The following is a 19041-nucleotide window of genomic DNA, read 5'->3' on the forward strand; positions in this document are numbered from 1 at the left end:
CCCCATCTCTACTAGAAATACAAAAAAAATTAGTCAAGCATGATGGTGCACACCTGTAGTCCCCGCTACTCGGGAGGCTGAGACAGGAGAATTGCTTGAACCCAAGAGGAGGAGGCTGCAGTGAGCAGAATTGCTTGAACCTGGGAGGCAGAGGCTGCAGTGAGCCGAGATCGTGCCATTGCACTCCATCCTGGGTGATAGAGCAAGACTCCATCTCAAAAAAAAAAAACTTTTTTTTAAAGATTGGGCTGATTTCGTTGGCAGGATACATTTGATGGATGACTGTCATTATCTTCTCAAACTTGCATGACACTTTAAGTATAGACAATATTTATTAAGTTTTCAAGAGGATATGTTGAGATTATAAAATTTGGGATTTGTAAAAGAACTAATGTAACAGTTGGCTAGTGGTGGCTGGTGGTTTTTTATTGACCTAGGAAAGGATTAGAAGCATCTCAGGTTTTCTTTCACTTTGTTTTTCTGTTTCCCCCCTTCTTCCTCCCCCAAATTAATATATTGTCCAAAGTGTTCGTAATGACTTGGAACTATTCAGGTTGCACAAAGCATTTAATGAAATCTTGTCTTAGACAAAACACTAGAGAGGATCATAATTAATGTCTCATTTTCTGCCAGTTGCTATTGATTACTCATTCAAGATCCCTTTGTTCTCAGAATGATAACTGTAGTTTGCATCACTATCTAATGAGATTCTCAGGATAGAATTCTTTAACAACATGCTGATAATTGCTAACATATCCCTGAAATTTCAATGTAAATGAATTTGCATGATAATACAATTATTTCACAAATGGCGATATTTTCCAAATTTGAAATGTGTTAGTTTTTTTAATCATTTGTAGAAAATTAACAGAAGAGTGACATATTATTAAAGCCCAACATTTATTTTTTGCCCTGAGTTGCCCTCACCCTTCGATTTTGATTTGATTATGACTTGGGGTGAGAGACGACTTTATCATTCTTGGGTTACTCTGTCATAATCTCTGAAACTTCAAATGGATTTACAGCTAAAACACAGTGATTTTTCGAAATTAGAACAACTGCAAATATGGTAATACTATAATAATTCTGCTCTTAGAACAATTTTGTTTCTTGGTCCCTCAGTGACAAAAGAAACACGTGGTACTATAGCATAAAGAATCTGTGAAATCGTAACAGTTTATGTATTCTGTTATAATTGTGTTTTATACCTTTCTATTCCTTTAATTTCCACATACTCCCTCCCCGAAAAGATAAATCTTTTGAACAGCTGCTTGCCTTTATGTATTTAAAACTGCATACCATTTCAGGGGTGTAAGATAGGCTTGAAATTAAGGAGTTCTGTAGAATTCTTTAATAACACAGCAGAGGTTCCATGAATTCATATCAATATTTTAAATTTTTGGAGATATGTGACTATAACATATTAGGTACTCTCCTTCTAATTTTCTTAAATAAATTAATAGGTAGTACTTCCAAATTTTAATCATAAAATGATGCTAATAATTTTTTTTTTTTTTTTTTTTGAGGCGGAGTCTTGCTCTGTTGCCCAGGCTGGAGTGCAGTGGCGTGATCTCGGCTCACTGCAAGCTCCCGCCTCCCAGGTTCCCACCATTCTCCTGCCTCAGCCTCCCGAGTGGCTGGGACTACAGGCGCCCGCCACCACACCCAGCTAATTTTTTGTATTTTTAGTGGAGACGGGGTTTCACTGTGTTAGCCAGGATGGTCTTGATCTCCTGACCTCGTGATCCGCCTGCCTCGGCCTCCCAAAGTGCTGGGATTACAGGCGTAAGCCACCACGCCCGGCCGATGCTAATAATTTTTGACCTACGGTTAATTAGGCCCTTATTTGATGTGAAGTTATAAGTAGCTTGGCATTTAAGCCAAGCCGTTTAATAAAACCCAGTTCTGAGAAAGCAAGCCTGTTTTTCAACACTTAATTTTCCCTTTCTGTTTTTTTTATTTTTTATTTTTTCATCTCACTGTGTTCTCCCGACTGGCCTCAAACTCCAAGGCTTAAGCAGTCCTCCTGCCTCACCCTCCCAAGTAGCTGTAACTACAGGTGCACATCACTGTGCCTAGTTTATTTTCCCTTTTGAGAATAAAGAATATACAAATTATTGCAGTATGATTCTGAATCCTCCTAGCTTACTGAACAGCACCATTTTACATAGGATATTCTTCTGTCTCCCTACAAAATCATATTTAGAGTACCTTCTAATAGAATTAACAAGAGTTCCCATTTAAAAAGATGTTGGCCAAGTCTACCTACTACTTTATTCCTTTCGTTTACTTTTTGTTCATTATCACCACCAAAGCTTACACTCATCAAGTTCACATCTGGAAATCAAGCTATTTCTTACAGATGAAGAGGGAGAAAAAACTTAAAATACATGTATCACATAAGCTGTTAAAGTTCCTTATTTTTAAAAATTGGAAATTTTGTTCACAGGCTAGAGGTTTGTCATATGTAATTCAAAATATAACTTACTTATTGTAGATTTTATCACATAACCTAGGCCAGTCATCTAGGCTGCTTTAGTGATTTGGGGGATAACCCTTTATTAATTATTCTCCAGTATTAGATATATTTTCAACAGAGAAAAATGTCTAGATGACTGTATCTGTATTTTAGATATATATATTTCTATAAAAGATAGTCTAGATGACTATAAAAAAAGATTATTTTCCAAGAATATGTTAAGAAATTCATACTGTGTAATTTCAGAATACTAATACTCTCTTGAATAAGATAGCTCGGCACAATAAAACTGCTTTGCCTAATTCTATATCCTCTGGGATAGTTCTGTATTCTTTTTGCCGGAGATACCTCCAGGACAAGATCAGTAGTAATCAATAATGCTTCTCGTTTGTTTTAGGAAGACAGAAAAATCAATAATGTGAACCGATATCTAATTTTATTTTAGGAGAAGAAAAATAAAATAGTTGATGTGTGTTTCAGTGTTGCCTAAATGTTTGAAGAATCAAAGGAAAATATATTATTTTCTTAGTGTTAGAATATCAAAATCTTAGGCTTTTATAGTTTAGCACTTGATTTTTTAATTGTATTTTTTTCATTGGTTTGTTAAATATTATTTTGTAGACTGTCAAGTCCTTGTGGACAAAATTTTGTCTTAAACTTTTTGTATTTCCTAGAGTACTGAACAATTCATTTTAATTAACAGGATAAAATATGGTCTTGTATTCTTAAAAAGAAACAATTTTTTCTATATTTACTTTGCCTAATCTTATAGATCATGATACAGACTAAACAGAGGAAAATGGTTATTTCTGTGATTAGGACAGCTGAGTGAAGTGTAACCTGTGCATCTTTTTTGGCATTAATATTCACTGTGGAACAAGAAGACAGGGCATTTCCTAACCACATATCCAGATTTGTCTATAGTGAGGAAAAAGGTTTATCAACACTAAAACTGGTAGCAAGTAAACTTGTTTTTTCCAAAAAAAATTTGTTCTCCTTTTTTTCTTTCTTTACTATTGCATAGATAAAAAATTTGCCAGTATGTGTTCTGTGGACATCTTAGCCTTAGGTTTGTAATGCACAAGTTCATTTATAAATCATTTACATGTTTTCAAGTTAACAATCTTAAAAATGATACAAGTTCCCGAGTTACTATGGAAGTCTTGTATTCAGGAAAGGGCTTTCTGAGCAGACCTAGATTCAAATTAGGATTTCACTACTTGTTATCACTGTAATATATGAAATCTATATAATACTTAAGTTTGCTATAAATCCTAAATGAGATGGTACATTTGAAAGTGTCCTAGGGAGTCCTTAATATTTTATTCTTCTTTGCTCCAACTTTTTATTTTGAAAAATTACCAACCCACAGAAGGGGTTGAAGAATAATACAATGAACACCCATGTGAACTTCATCAAGAGTCATCAGTTAACATTTCACCACATTTGTATATACACATTCCTTTTCTTTCTACTCATTCTGCGTGTATGAATATATGTTTGTGTGCTGCATGTGACTTTATATACACAAATGCACACAGTTTTGCTAAATCATTTGAGAATAAGTTGACATTTTCCTGTTTATTCTTGATCTTAATTGATATTGCTTGAATCTGTCACACCCTCTTTGGATTTAGCATCTGTCAATCCTCTCTAGGGATCTGTCATTTCTGCCCCTATTCTCTTGCGTATTTCCAATATTCTTTCTTACCATAGCCATTGGGAGTTGTAACCCAGTCAGCTTGGATTCAGGGCAGACAAGGTCTCCTGAAATCTTAGATCACTTACTTAAGACAAAAGGTTTATGCCCAGGCAATAGAATAAAAATATCGTTTGTCTCATTTATTTTGTAATATTTAGAATGTAGTGAGTTAATGGGAAAAGAGAAAATGAAACTGAGTTTTTTATATTAACTAGGGCCAATAACTGTGCTGTACACTTTTACTTTTAGGCCTTGTTTACTTCCCCCAACAACCTTGTGAGCTATTTGTAGAAGAGGGAAACAGACTCATTAATGTTAGATAATTTGTTCAAGATTACCAGTCAGGATTTGGACTCAGGATACCTAACTCCAAAACCAGTGCTGTTTCCAGAACATCAGTATTTGTGTAGACTTTCAGTCTACTTTTAGAAATATAGGAAATATACTTCCTGTTCATCATTTAGATTATTTCTTTCCTCTCTCAGCCCTTATTATGACTACTATTTGATTTCTTTGAAGAAATAATTCACTGGCTAACTTTTACTCATCTAAAAGTTTATGTTTACCTTATTAAGCAAACAGACTTCTCTTCACCACCCAGCGGACTTAGTCCTTTGTCCCTCCTCCAACGTATTAGATTAGCAGCCAAAAAAAAAAAGTTCTATAGAGGGCCAGATAACAAATATTTTAGGTTTTAACAAACCATACTTTTTCTGTTGCAACACTGAACTCTTACTGTTGCATGAAAACAGCCATAGCCAATACTTAAATGAATTGTGTTTCATTTGAGACTGTATTTCAAGAAAAGTATTTTCAAAAACAGACCTACTTTCTCCTCTAAGCTCTGGTTTTTTGACCCCTAATATAAATCACTATCTTATATTCCCATAAGAATTTGTATGCCAGGGAATGTTAGTGTAAGGGACACTGTTGAGAGACATACACATGTCCCTCCTTCTGATATATTCGTTTGTGTGTATATTATGACTAGCTTCATATGTGCCTTCCCCATGAGAAAATGCAGATGAAGTAATAAATGCAGCAGGTACCTCAAAACACATCAATGAAAGTCAGTTTGGCACTGAGCAGGAAAAATCCTGTTGAAATACCAATGATGTTTAAAGGAAATTTTAAGGTAGTTGACCCTTGCCTTTAAGCATGTGCTAATAATATGTTCCATCTAGTGTACTACGAGCCATATTCTGATCTTGCCATTTAAGCAATGTTGAATGTGCCCAGCCTGAGCAAAATAAAAGAAAGAAATTCAAAACAGATGTGACAATGGAAATTTCAGTATAACATCTATGGGAGATTTAATGATTCCTAGATCATACTACTCTCAGATAATACCATCAGAAAATTCATAGCTGATGGTCTGTCATATAAATACAATACATATATGCCTATTGTTATATTTATATTGATCATTTTCTCCCTTTTATCATTTCTTCTGGAGGTTATTATTTTAATGGAGACTATTTCTCCTTTAGGTCTGATAATTACATCTTTCTCTCCCAATGTACCAAATGTTGTATCTGTTGGAATTTGTACAATTAATGCTAAATAATTAATATTATGTAGTCTTCATATACACATTATATTGCCTGGTAATTGAAATTGTCTTCTCTCTACTTTCCTCCTTTATAAGGGAATGTATCAGCTTTATCTAAAGAAAAGTGTACATTTTGAGGAGTCTGGAAAATTACATTCTTAATTATGAGTATTTCTGAAAGATGTGATGAATGACCTTTGGCTGGTTTAGTACATTGTTCGCTTCATGCTCCAACATTGTTGAATAAGCTTTAAAGAAACTGAAGCATTAAATGGAAGTGGAAAGACATCATAGCAGAACTTAGGAGATACAGCAGAAGCCGTAATCAGAGGGAAATTTATTATCGTAAATACCTACATTTAAGAAGAAGCAAGCGCCCAAATCAGTAACCTAACTTCATACCTTAAGAAACAAGTAAAAGAAGAACAAACTAAATTGAAGAAAGCAGAAGAAGAAAGGAAATAAAAGATTAGAACAGAAATAAACAAAATAGAGACAAGAAGGACAATGGAATCAACAAAATCAAAATTGGTTCTTTAAAAATATCAACAAGGTGACTCACACTTGTAATTCCAGCACTTGGAGAGACCAAGACAGGAGGATCGCTTGAGGCCAATTCAAGACCAACTGGGGCAACATAGTGAGACCCCATCTCTACAAAACAATTTAAAAATTAGCCGGGTGTGGTGGTGCACATCTAGTCCCAGCTACTCAGGAGACTCAGGTAGGAAGATCACTTGAACCTGAAAGGTTGAGGCTGCAGTGAGCCGTGTTTGTGCCACTGCACTCCAGCCTGAGCAACAAAGCAAACTCCTGTGTCAAAAAGGAAACAAAAATAAAAGTAAATAAAAAGATCAACAGAATTGAAAAACGTTTAGCTAGATTGACTGAGAAAAAAAAGAACAGTGTCAAATTACTAAAATCACAAATGGAAATAGAGGACATTACTACTGACTTTACAGAAATAAAAAGGATTATAAGAGATTACTATGAATAATTGTGTGCTAAAAAAATTAAATAATCTGGATGAAATAGACAAATTCCTAGATATAAACACACTACCAAAACTGGCTTAAGAAGAAATAGAAAATCTGAACAGAGCTAAAACCAGTAAAGAAATAGAATTAGTAATAAGAATCCTCCCATAAAAGAAAAGTCCAAGGCAGGACCCAGTGGCTCATGCCTGTAATCCTAGCACTTTGGCAGGCTGAGGTGAGAGGATCACTTGAGCCCTGGAGTTCAAGACCACCCTGGGCAACGTGGTGAGATCTGATGTCTGCAAAACATTTTAAAATTAACTGAGTGTGATGGCATCCACGTGCAGTTCTAGCTACTTAGGAGGCTGAGGCGAGAGGATCACATGAGCCTGGGAGGTCAAGGCTGCAGTGAGCCATCATTGAGCCACTGCACTTCAGCCTGGGCAACAGAGCAAGACCGTCTCGAAGAAAAAAAGAAAAGTCCAGGACCAAACAGCTTCACTAGTGAATTCTACCAGTCATTTAAAGAAGAAATAATGCCAGTTCTTCCCAAACACTGCCTAATTAATTCTGTGAAGCCAGCATAATTCTGATATCAAAGTAAGACAAATATTACAGGATAAAGGAAATTACACATGAATATCCTTTTTGAATATAGACGTAAAAGTCCTCTACAAAAATACTAGCAGAGTGAATCCAGCAACATATTGAAAAGATTATACATCACAGCTAAGGGAGTTTTATTCCAGGAATGCAAGGATAGTTTAGCCTATGAAAATTAGTCTGTGTAATTCTCACCACACTAATAGAAAGAAGGGGGAAAAAAACCCATATGATCGTCTCAATTGATGCCAAAAAAGAATCTCACCTGAACATGGTGGCTCACACCAGTAATTCCAACACTTTGGGAGGCCAAAGCGGGCAGATCACTTGAGGCCAGGAGTTCAAGACCAGCATGGCCAACATGATGAAACTCTGTCTCTACTAAAAATACAAAAATTAGCCATGCGTGGTGGCACACATCTGTAATCCCACTCCTTAGGAGGCCAAGGCACAAGAATTGCTTGAACCTGGAGGTGAAGGTTGCAATGACCCGAGATGATATCACTGCACTCCAGCCTGAGTGAGAGTAAGACTGTCTTAAAAAAAAAAAAAAAAAAGAATCTGACAAAATCCAACACTCTTTCATGATGATAACATTTAACAAGCTAGAAATAGGAGGGAGGGAACTTAACTCCATTTGGTAAAGGTCATTTACAAAAAACCCACAGCTAATATACTTGTTGGTAACAGTGTGAAAACCATCTCCCTAAGATTGAGAACAAAACAGTATTTTCTGCTTTTACTGCTTGTATTCAGCATTGTACTGGAAATTCTAAACCAGGGGTATCCATTCTTTTGGCTTCCCTGAGCCACATTAGAAGAATTATTGTCTTGGACCATACATCAAATACACTAACACTATGATAGCTGATGAGCAAAAAAATAATAATAATAATTGCAAAAAAATCTCAATGTTTTAAGAAAGTTTACAAATTTGTGTTGAGTCACATTCAGACCCATCCTGGGCCATGTAACCCACAGGCTGTGGGTTGGACAAGCTTGTTCTAAGCAGATTAGTGGCTGGGCACGGTGGCTCATGCCTGTAATCCTAGCACTTTGGGAGGCTGAGGTGGGTGGATCATGAGGACAGGAGTTCAAGACCAGCCTGGCCAACATGGTGAAACCCCATCTCTATGAAAAATACAAAAATTAGTCGGACTTGGTGGTGCACGCCTATAATCCCAGGTACTCAGGAGGCTGAGGCAGGAGAATCGCTTGAACCTGGGAGGTGGAGGTTGCAGTGAACCAAGATTGTGCCAGTGCACTCCAGCCTAGGAGCCTGGACGATAGAGTGAGACTCCATCTCAAAAAAATAAAAAATAAACAGATAGCTAGCCAAGAAAAAGAAATAAAAGGTATCCAAATTGTAAAAGAAGTAAAACTATCCTCATTTGCAGACGATATGATCTTATATATACGAAATTTTAAGGAATTCACAATAAAACTATTAGAGCTAATAAATAAATTTAGTAAAGTTGCAGGATGTATGGTTTATTAGTAATAAACCAAAAATAAAATTAAGAAAACAACTCCATTTACAATAGTATTTAAAGGAATCAAATACCTAAGAATTAATTTAATTTATTTAATTTTTTTTTCATTTCCCTTGAAAATCACTAAGAATTAATTTAAACATGAAATATAAGACTTGTACCCTGGAAACTACAAAACACTGCCAGAAGAAATTAAACAAGACTTAAATAAATGTAAACACATCTGGTATTCAGTCCATTCGAACACTTAATATTAAGATGTCAGTATTCCCCAGAGCAATCTGTGGATTCAATGCAATTCCCATCAACCTTCCAATGGACTTTTTTTTGCAGAAATGAAAAAGTTGTTCCTAAATTTATATGGAATTTCAAGATCCCAAGTAGCCACAACAATATTGAAAAAGAACATTGTTGGAGTACTTACCCTTTCCAATTTCAAAACTTACTACATAGCTACAGTTACTAAAACATACAGACCAATGGGATAGAATTGAGAGTCCAGAAGTAAATCTAAACATCTATGGCCAATTGATTTTTAACAAGATACCAAAACTACTGAATAGGGAAATAGTATTATCTTCAATATATGGTACTGGGATAACTGGATATCCACATGCAAAAGAATGAAGTTGTACTTCTTCATCACAACATATACAGACATTATAATAATTATCATTATTTTGAGACAGGATCTCACTCTGTCACCCAGGCTGGAATGCAGTGGCACTATCATAGTTCATGCAGCCTTAACCTCCCAGGCACCAGCGATCTTCCCACCTCAGCCTCCTGAGTAGCTGGAACTAGAAGTGCACACCATCACACCTGGCTAATTGTTTTAATTTTTTGTAGAGATGGGACCTCCCTATGTGGCCCAGGCTCGTCTTGAACTCCTGGGTTCAAGAGATCTTCCTGCCTCAGCTTCCCAAAGTAGTAGGGTCACAGGCGTGAGCTGCCATGCCTAGCCCACAGTAATGAACTCAAAATGGATCAAGGACCTGAATATAAGAGCAAAAAACTATAAAATTCTCAGGAGAAAGTCTAGGAGTATATCTTCATGACCTTCAATTTGGCAGTAGATTCTTAGATATAACATCAAAAGAATCAGCAACAATATAAAAAATACTTCATTAAAATTGAAAACTTCTGTACATCAAAGGACATTATCAAGACAGTGAAAAGACAGTCTACAGAATGAGAGAAAATTTTGCAATTCGTGTATCTGATAAGCCTAGTATCCAGAATATATAAACAACTGTTACAATTCAACAACAAAAAGATAACCCAGTTAGAAAATGGGCAAAGGACTTGACTAGACATTTTTCCAAAGGAGGTATTCTAATGTACATCAAGCCCATGAAAAGATGCCCAATATCATTAGTCATTAGGATTATGCAAATCAAAATCACTGCAAATGAGATACCACTTTGCCCCACAAGGATGGCTATAATTTAAAAAGCAGACAGAAACTAGGCAAGGATATGGAGAAATTGGAACCCTTGTACATTGCTAGTTGGAATGTAAAATAGTGCAGCCCCTGTGGAAAACAGTTTGGCATTTCCTCAAAAAGTTAAACGTAGAATTACACATTTGACCCAGCAATTCCGCTGCTAGTTATATACTCAAAAGAATTGAAAACAAGTACTCAAATACTTGTACATGAATATACATAGCAGTACTATTCACAGTAGTTAAAAGCTGGAAACAACTAAAATGTCCATCAGTGGGTGAATGGAGAAACAGTTTGTGGTATAGCCGTATTAAATAGAATATTATCCTAAAAAGGAATGAAGTACTTTGATACATGCTGTAATATAGATGAACTTCAAAAACATTCTAAATGTGAGAAGTCAAACACAAAAGGCCACATATTGTAGGAGTCCAATTGTGTGGAATATCCTGAATAGGCAAATCCCGAGAGACAGAAATGGATTAGTGGTTGCCATGGGCTAGGGGAGGGTGGAATGGAGAGTTAAGTGCTTAGTGGATCTGGAATTTCCTTTTGGGGTGATGAGACTGTTCTGAAACCTAGAGAGGTGATGGTTGAACAACATTATGAATGTACTAAATGCCACTGATTTGAAATAAAATGAAAACATTCAGTGTTTATGTTATATAAATTCCACCTCAACTTTTTAAAAAGCTTAAACACCAAAGAAAAGTCATTTAAATGAGAGTTTTTCTTGACTGTTAGACTGGAGGCAGAGATTGGGCTATTAGGGCTACTGTTCCAAAGCTCTGCTGCTGCTTTTTGACCAGAGCTGAAGTTTATTTCTCAGTTCCTTTGTGATACTCGGTGGCTGAAACAACTACTTTTTAAGAGTATGGTGATGGCAGTAAGCGGTATTAAATATATGATGGGGGATTCATAAATGTACCAGAGGAATCACAGTTCTTTTCACTTGAGAGTATCTTCTCAAGTGTATTCAACCCCCCTTCTTTTGAGGTCTTCTTTCCCCCTCCTGTCTTTCAAGTCTGTATGATCCTATTTCATCTCAGCTACCAGAAATCTTGGCACAAAATTCTGCCAAACTAACCTCATTTGTTTTGTGAGAGGGTTACTGCATTAGTAGGTTAGAGCTGCTGAATCTCTGAATTATACATGAAGCACTTCACAAAGTCTCATAATGTCACTGTAGCATACCTCAGAGCTCTCTCCTCACCCTTGTCATCCTGATGGGTTTTAATCACATTTTTGATGCCTAAGATATTAAAAAGGCTAGCATATACATTGGTTGACAGATTAAGAATCTGAAAAAGATGGGAATGGATGATGATGATGGACCAAGTATAGCAAGATGAATTTTATCAGAGATAAATGTTAAGTCTTGTATTTGAGACCAAAAAGCACAAACTGAACAAGTACAACATTGGAGGGACATGACTTAATAGCAGCAGATGCAACAAAATGAAGAACCACGTAAGCATGTGATCATTCTTAACCCCTTAATGTGAGCTAACATAAATAGGTTGCTTAAATATAGTGTTAAAAAAGAGGTGGTGAGGAGGACTCTCAAACTCATGTCATGAGACACAAGTGAAAAAAGCAGGAATGGGCCGGCTGCAGTGGCTCACACCAGTAATCCCAGCTCTTTGTTAGGCCAAGGTGGGAAGATCGCCTGAGCCCAGGAGTTCAAGACCAGCCTGGGCAATATAGGGAGACCCCATCTCTACAAAAAATTAAAAATTAGCTGGGTGTGGTGGCACATGCCTGTAGTCCTAGCTGTTTCAGCAGGCTAAGAAAGGAGAATTATTTGAGCCCAGGTTCCAGGCTATAGTAAGCTGTGATCGTGCCCCTGCATTCCAGCCTGGGTGACAGAGCATGATCCATCTCTAAAAAGAAAAAAGGAAAGGAAGAAGAACAGAATTTCTGCTGCCGTATGTGTTCATGAAAGTATTAAAGCAAAGACTAGTGACCATTTTTCAAAAATATTGATGATTAAAAAGTGTGATACCACACAGCTACTAAAGTGTCTTTCAACTATTTAAGATTTTATGGATCTACATAATTATTAAAAAGCAGACAATGTAGCTGGGCGCAGTGGCTTACACCTGTAATTCCAGCACTTTGAGAGGCTGAGGTGGGTGGATCACCTGAGGTCAGGAGTTCGAGACCAGTCTAGCCCACATGGTGAAACCCTGTCTCTACTAAACGTACAAAAATTAGGCGTGGTGGTGCGCGCCTGTAATCCCAGCTGCTCAGGAGGCTGAGGCATGAGAATCGCTGGAACACGGGAGGCAGAGGTTGTAGTGAGCTGAGATCTCACCACTACACTCCAGCCTGGGCAAATAAGTGAGACTCCATCTCAGAAAAAAAAAGAAAAAAAGGCAGACAATGTGAGGGTGGAGAAAAAAAGAGAAAGTAGGTATGGGCTGAAAGCAGTGGTCTAATTGAATTCAAAATGTACTTAATGGGTGCATTCTAAGTTAAGACATTGCTAAAGTTGTAAATAATTCAGAAGTGATGAAATTTTCAGGTTTGGGTCAGTATCAGCAGGAAAATAACTTGTTTCCTTGGCCTTATTTTGTAGTCTAGTCTCCTGAGACAAGATCTGGGGCTTGGGAGCCCAGCACAGCTATCTTCTTCAGGAAAACCTGGAACAGCATACTATTCATTCTCTGCTACTAGTTCCAGGAGGAGACCACTCCATGACTCTGCAGCGCTTGGTGAGTGTATCACACAACAAATCCCATCCCACAAATGTTGTTGTTTTTTCCTCCCATAGTCTGTACTTCTGGCTGTGCTTTTTTTTTTTTTTTTTTTTTTTCTGTTTGTTTATTAAAGACAGCGTCTCACTGTTACCCATGCAGGAATGCAACAGCACAATCTTGGCTTACCACAGTCTCAACCTCCTGTGCTCAAGCCATCCTCCCACCTCAGCCTCACAAGTAGCTGAGACTATAGGCATCTGCCACTGTGCCTGGCTAGTTTTTTATTTTTTGTAGAGACAGGGTTTTGCCATGTTGTCCAGGCTGCTCTCGAACTCCTGATCTCAAGTGATCTGCCCACCTCAGCCTCCCAGAGTGCTGGGATTACATGTGTGAACCACCATGCCCGGCCCTGTCTGTGCTTTTAATTAGAAGAGAGTTGGATTCTTGGGTATCACGTTGATGTCAGGGCTTATTTGCACAAGAATAATACATCCATTAGATATTTAACAAATGAAATTATCAAAATTCTTACTTTTACAAATACATTATAAGTTTTTAATGAAAGGTTTGGCCATGAATAATTTTGGATGACTGTTCAATTTGTAAGCCATAATTTTAACAAGTTTCAAACAGCCAGTGTAATACTCTTGCTTGGTCCTCATATGAGCAACTAAGTAGTGAAAAATGAGACTTAACTAGTTTTCCTTCTTGTAATTAGAATTTCATATTCTAATGTTAATAACTTATTCTTTACTAAAAATGATATAACAAAATTTGCAAGGTGGTTTTATATACATTCTCATCTCATCAGTTCACCAATCCTGCTAGTCAGTTGCTATAAATAGATTTAACATAAAAACTGAGGGTCAAAAGGGAGGGCAGGCACATTCATATAATTAGTACTTAGGATAAAATTTTAAGATTTTCTAACTCCAGGTTCATTGTCTTTTGCATATTACTTGCTTCTGCACTCCACTTTCTTTTTGATTGAGGTAAAATTTACCATATTAAGTTGTACAGTTGAGTAGCATATACTACATTCACTACATTGTGCCGCTGTCACCCCTATGTAGTTCTGAAACGTTATTGCAAAAGGCAACTTTGTTCATATGAAGCATTCAAACCCCATTATTTTTTCATTAGCTGCCTTCTTTTATGTCTTACACATAGCCTAACCAGGCCAGTCTATTTTGTGTTGCTGCTTACAGCAAGCCTTAGGTATTCTCTGATGCTTTATTCAAACTGTGTTTAAATGTCAGAATTTCTGGTGATGTCTACCAAATATCTTTTAAACAAGAAACTTAAAGCTGCAAAGCACTTTTAAATTAAAAGTGGGCCAGCTTCTAATATATAGTCCACCAAAAGATTGTCACTTTTTTTACTGCACAGGCATTTGTTGACTGCTTCATATTTATGTATCTACTTTCTATTAACCTGTGTTTTGGTGAAATATTCCTGGTCTCTGGGTCTAGGGTCTGCTTGTGGGTATAAAAGGGCACTATGATAGATCATCATATTCAGCATAGAGAACTCTGATTAGATGTATCCACTTCTCAGTATCATGGATGATTTAGTATGTGTACTATAAGTCAGCCCAGGTGATTTAGACTAGTACACTTTTTGTTATTAAAGAAAGGATAAATTGTAAATGCGTTTTTCCATCCCCAATCTTGTTTCCTACCTAATGAGTTGGTCAGAATAGGAACATTGATTGGAGTCCAGATGTGTCAGTGTTACTCTGGAAAAATAACTTGTTAGTATGCTATATGAGTATATACCGTGACAAAAAGCACTTAGTACAAGCTAATACACTATTAAGTTCAGGGGGAAAATTAATTATTGAAATAACTAGGAAAGAGGGGAGTAAATTTCAGAAAAATCCAGATTTAAAATTCAGGTTTTCTATAAATTAAAACTTGTATCTTCTTCATTTTAATTTTGATTATGATGATAGACACTACTGATTGTCTCCTCCATGCCAGGAGCGTTGCTATACACACTACATTTTCACAAAACCTCTGTGAGGTTGTAATGTTAACTTCATGTTACAAATGAGGAACCAAGACCAGAGAAGCTAAATAATTTGGCCAAGGCTGAGTTGGGATATGTTAGTTCTCTTGATGCCCAGGGAGGTCCACCCATTTCCTGTGTAAATGTCATTTAGTGGGTTCTTATTACATTCTTTATGGCTGTTTCTCATTGTTAGCCGCTCTTTCTTAGCATTGCAGTTATTGATAAAATCTCAGCATTTAAAAGGACTCTTGAGATGATCTGCATCAACCTCAGCATCTTCACAAACTATTTAGATGCTTTAGGAAATCAACATGCTGCATAACAGTATCTAATTACCCAATTTATAATCATTTTTCCCCACATTTTAATGGAAACCTAATAATAATGGCTAAAATTTGTTAAGTCTCATACTTGTGTTAGGCACTCCCCTAAGCGTCTTTCATGTATTATCACAATAAATGAAATACACAAAAGGATGTGTTACCCCCTTTTTACGTGGAGGTAACCGAAACTCAAAGAGAGTTAAGTAACTAGCTGCTATATGATGGAGCTGGAATTAGAATCCAGCCAGCTTACTCTCTTTTTATTCTATTCTGTTCTATTTGTGTATTTTTCTTTTTTGAGACGGAGTTTCGCTCTTGTGCCCCAGGCTGGAGTACAATGGCATGATCTTGGCTCACTGCAACCTCTGCCTCTAGGGCTCAAGCGATTCTCCTGCCTCAGCCTCCCGAGTAGCTGAGATTACAGGCACACGCCACTGTATTTTTATATTTTTGTATTTTTACAAATTTTTGTAATAATTTTTGTAATTTTAAATTTGTAAAAATTTTTGTAATAATTTTTGTATTTTTAGTAGAGAAGGGGTTTCACCATGTTGGCCAGGCTGGTCTCGAACTCCTGACCTCAAGTGATCCGCCTGCCTTGGCCTCCCAAAGTGCTAGGATTACAGGCATGAGCCACCGCACCCAGTCATCTCTTAGCTATTATATTTTGCAACCTCCCAGAAGTGATTGGTGAATCCCAGGCTCTCATGATTTTAAATCAGACATTTTGTATTTGATTGTATACTGGTGGGTAACCAAATACAAAAGAAAAATTTCTTTTCACATGGCAGCGGAAAAACTGGCCTAAACTAATCTTTTACTAATAATGACCTCTAAGTAGAATGATAGGCTCTAAACTGGCAGGGGCAGTTCAGTTGACTGTTTTCATACAAGGAGTATGGCTTTTGTTCAAGGGAATGCTGTATTAGTTGTGAGTAGTTGGGGTTTTACAAATACATAGTGTGCCAGATGTTGTTCATCTTTGGCACTTCTGTTTTAAGGAAATATAGGCTTGCCTCTTGGGGTAGGAAATGAATGCTTCCCCCTTTGCTGTTGTGTACAGTTTTCTTCATATGCTACATATAAAGTTGCCTTTTTAACTTTGCAGCCTCCTGGGATATTCACTGTAGAGAATTCCCAGCCCAAAGTTAAATGGGTTAAACTGGGGCCGGGCATGGTGGCTCATGCCTATAATCCCAGCATTTTTGAAGGCCAAGGCCGGATGATCATTTGAGGCCAGGAGTTCAAAACCAGCCTGGGCAACATAGTGAAACACCTTTCTACAAACAAAATATTTTTAATTAGCTGGGTGCGGTGGCACACACCTGTAGTCTAGCTACTCAGGAGACCAGGGAAGGGAAATTGCTTGAGCCCAGGAATTCAAGGCTGCAGTGAGCTGTGCTCATACCACTGCCCTCCAGCCTGGCCAACAGAGCAAGACCCTGTCTCTGAAAAATAAATGGGTTAAACTGCATGTTTTATTGTATAGTGTCATTTATGGACCAGGAAAATATAATCCCAGCACTTTGGGAGGCCAAGGCCAGAGAATCACTTGAGGCCACCTCTACATCCATAGGTTTCTCGTCTGTGGATTCAGCCAACCACAGATAGAAAAAAAAAAAATTTTAATGGGTGATTGCATCTGTACTGAACATGTATAGACTTATTTTTTTCTTATTATTCCCTGAACAATACAGTATAACTATTTACATAGCATTTTCATAGTATTAGGTATTATACATAATAATGTAGAGATAATTTAAAGTATATAAGAGAATATGCATAGGTTATATGCAAATACTACACCATTTTATTTAAAGGACTTGAGCATCTGTGGATTTTTGTATCCTCAGGGATCCTGGAACCAGTCCCACTGATACTGAGGAATGATTTTGCTGTGATTGTTTAATTCCCATTTTTACAGCTTTCAAAAGTATTACACTTTACATCAGCTTCCTCATGTGTTCTCTCTTCCTAATAATGAGCCCCTCAGAAAATCCTGAATTTGATCCATTTTTTGTGTAAACCTGGAATGCTGTGTTTATCACTTTGTTTTACAGTAAATAAGATGAACAAGTTTTATATTTTACATATAAGTAAAATTAACTCATCAAGTAAGACTGGTTAACATACGAAATACTTATGTTTTCATTTATATTGATAAATTCTGAGAAAGAAATATACTTTCTCTGTCAAGTTATTTTCTGGAAATATAAACATTCAAGGACAAATTATACAGTAATTAACGCTGTAGTTGTGGTTATAGCAACATAATGTTAAAAGTAAATGTGTCTAATACTGAATGATACTGCATTTGTCAATGCCCATATTTAATAGTTTATGTATCATATATTGACATTATAACCTTAATTTTATTTATTTCAAATTTTTAAAAAACTGTAGGATAGCAAGCATAGCATTAGCTCTCAGTTTTTAAAATATGCTTTTAAGCCTAATTCTCAATGTGATGCAGTCACTAAATATGACTCTGCTAAAGGAGTCATATTATCAACATGACCTATTACACTAAGTGCCCCTCTGCAAATGAAACTGTAAAGTGCCTAGTATAGTACCTGGCACAGAACAGCTTCTTCTTTTTTTTTTTTTTTTTTTTTTTTTGAGACGGAGGTTCTCTATTGTTACCCAGGCTGCAGTGCAATAGTGCCATCTTGGCTCACTGCAACCTCTGTCTCCCGGGTTCAGGTGATTCTCCTGCCTCAACCTCCCGGGTAGCTGGGATTACAGGCGCCAGCCACCACGGCCACTTAATTTTTTTGTATTTTTAGTAGAGGTGGGTTTCACCATGTTGGCCAGGCTGGTCTCAAACTCCTGACCTCAGGTGATCCGCCCACCTTGGCTTCCCAAAGTGCTGGGATTACAGGCCTCAGCCACCACATCTGGCAGAACAGTTTCTTAAGAAATGTTCATTCCCTTCCCTCATACTGGTTTGTTGTTTTCTTTCTTGTATGGGTTCATTTGCTGTCATCTTCCCAAATTTATGGGATATGTATTTTCAGAATGTATCACTTTTTTAGGAGAACCTGTTTTTCACTGGGACTAGTTAAAAGAAACGAGGCCCTCATTACTGTATTTTGCTGCTTACTCCCAAATATTGGAAAACAAGAAAGACACTAGGGGAAAAGTTATTCTGTTAATTTGAAGTCTTGATTTTTTTCCAGTATAATATGCTGATGAAATGTATTGTTTTCCATTTGCAGATCCCTTGCAAGCAAAAAAAGTCAGAAAGGTGCCTCCTGGTTTGCCTTCTTCTGTAAGTACCTATCTTTTTTTAACTTGATGGTAAACAAACTGATTTCAAGTGTTCAGTATTACCTTGCTACAAGGGTACATTCGATTGATGCCAGTGGGCATACTTTACATAGTAATTGTTCAGTGCTTAACAAAATCATTGATTGAGGTAAATCCACATTTAATGTTTGGTTTTTAGATTTCTCTGCAATGATTTGTAGCTTACTCATACGCTCTTACTCCTTGTCCCTGTCATTTGAATTCCCCTCTTGGGAAGAGGACTAGGCCGGTAGCTGTCAAAGATGATCTCCTATACAGGTCTTTTGATGTTTAATTAGTCATTATGTTGCTGAACAGGAGGACAGGCAGAGATTAATAGCTGAAAATCTTAGAAATTTACATTTGTAATAATCCCAATGGAGCTAAAGACATTAAGATTCGGAGTACACGTTTGGCTCAGCTTGCCTCAGTAGGACTGAGGTTATTAATATGCATAAATCA

The 19041-nt window shown here is 36.9% G+C and overlaps 1 protein-coding gene across 12 annotated transcripts in view; it reads left to right on the plus strand.

The window, feature by feature from the left end:
* TCF12 (transcription factor 12) overlaps window positions 1–19041 on the plus strand; it is a 374951-nt gene that overhangs the window by 264742 nt on the left and 91168 nt on the right. For all 12 annotated transcript variants that reach the window (XM_054451939.2, XM_054451941.2, XM_054451935.2 and 9 more), the window contains 2 exons: window positions 12835–12970; window positions 18510–18562. In XM_054451939.2, coding sequence (XP_054307914.1) covers window positions 12835–12970; window positions 18510–18562 — 189 coding nt within the window. The remainder of the gene's footprint in view (window positions 1–12834; window positions 12971–18509; window positions 18563–19041) is intronic.

Source organism: Pongo pygmaeus, chromosome 16, assembly GCF_028885625.2.
Source record: "Pongo pygmaeus isolate AG05252 chromosome 16, NHGRI_mPonPyg2-v2.0_pri, whole genome shotgun sequence".
Taxonomy (NCBI): domain Eukaryota; kingdom Metazoa; phylum Chordata; class Mammalia; order Primates; family Hominidae; genus Pongo; species Pongo pygmaeus.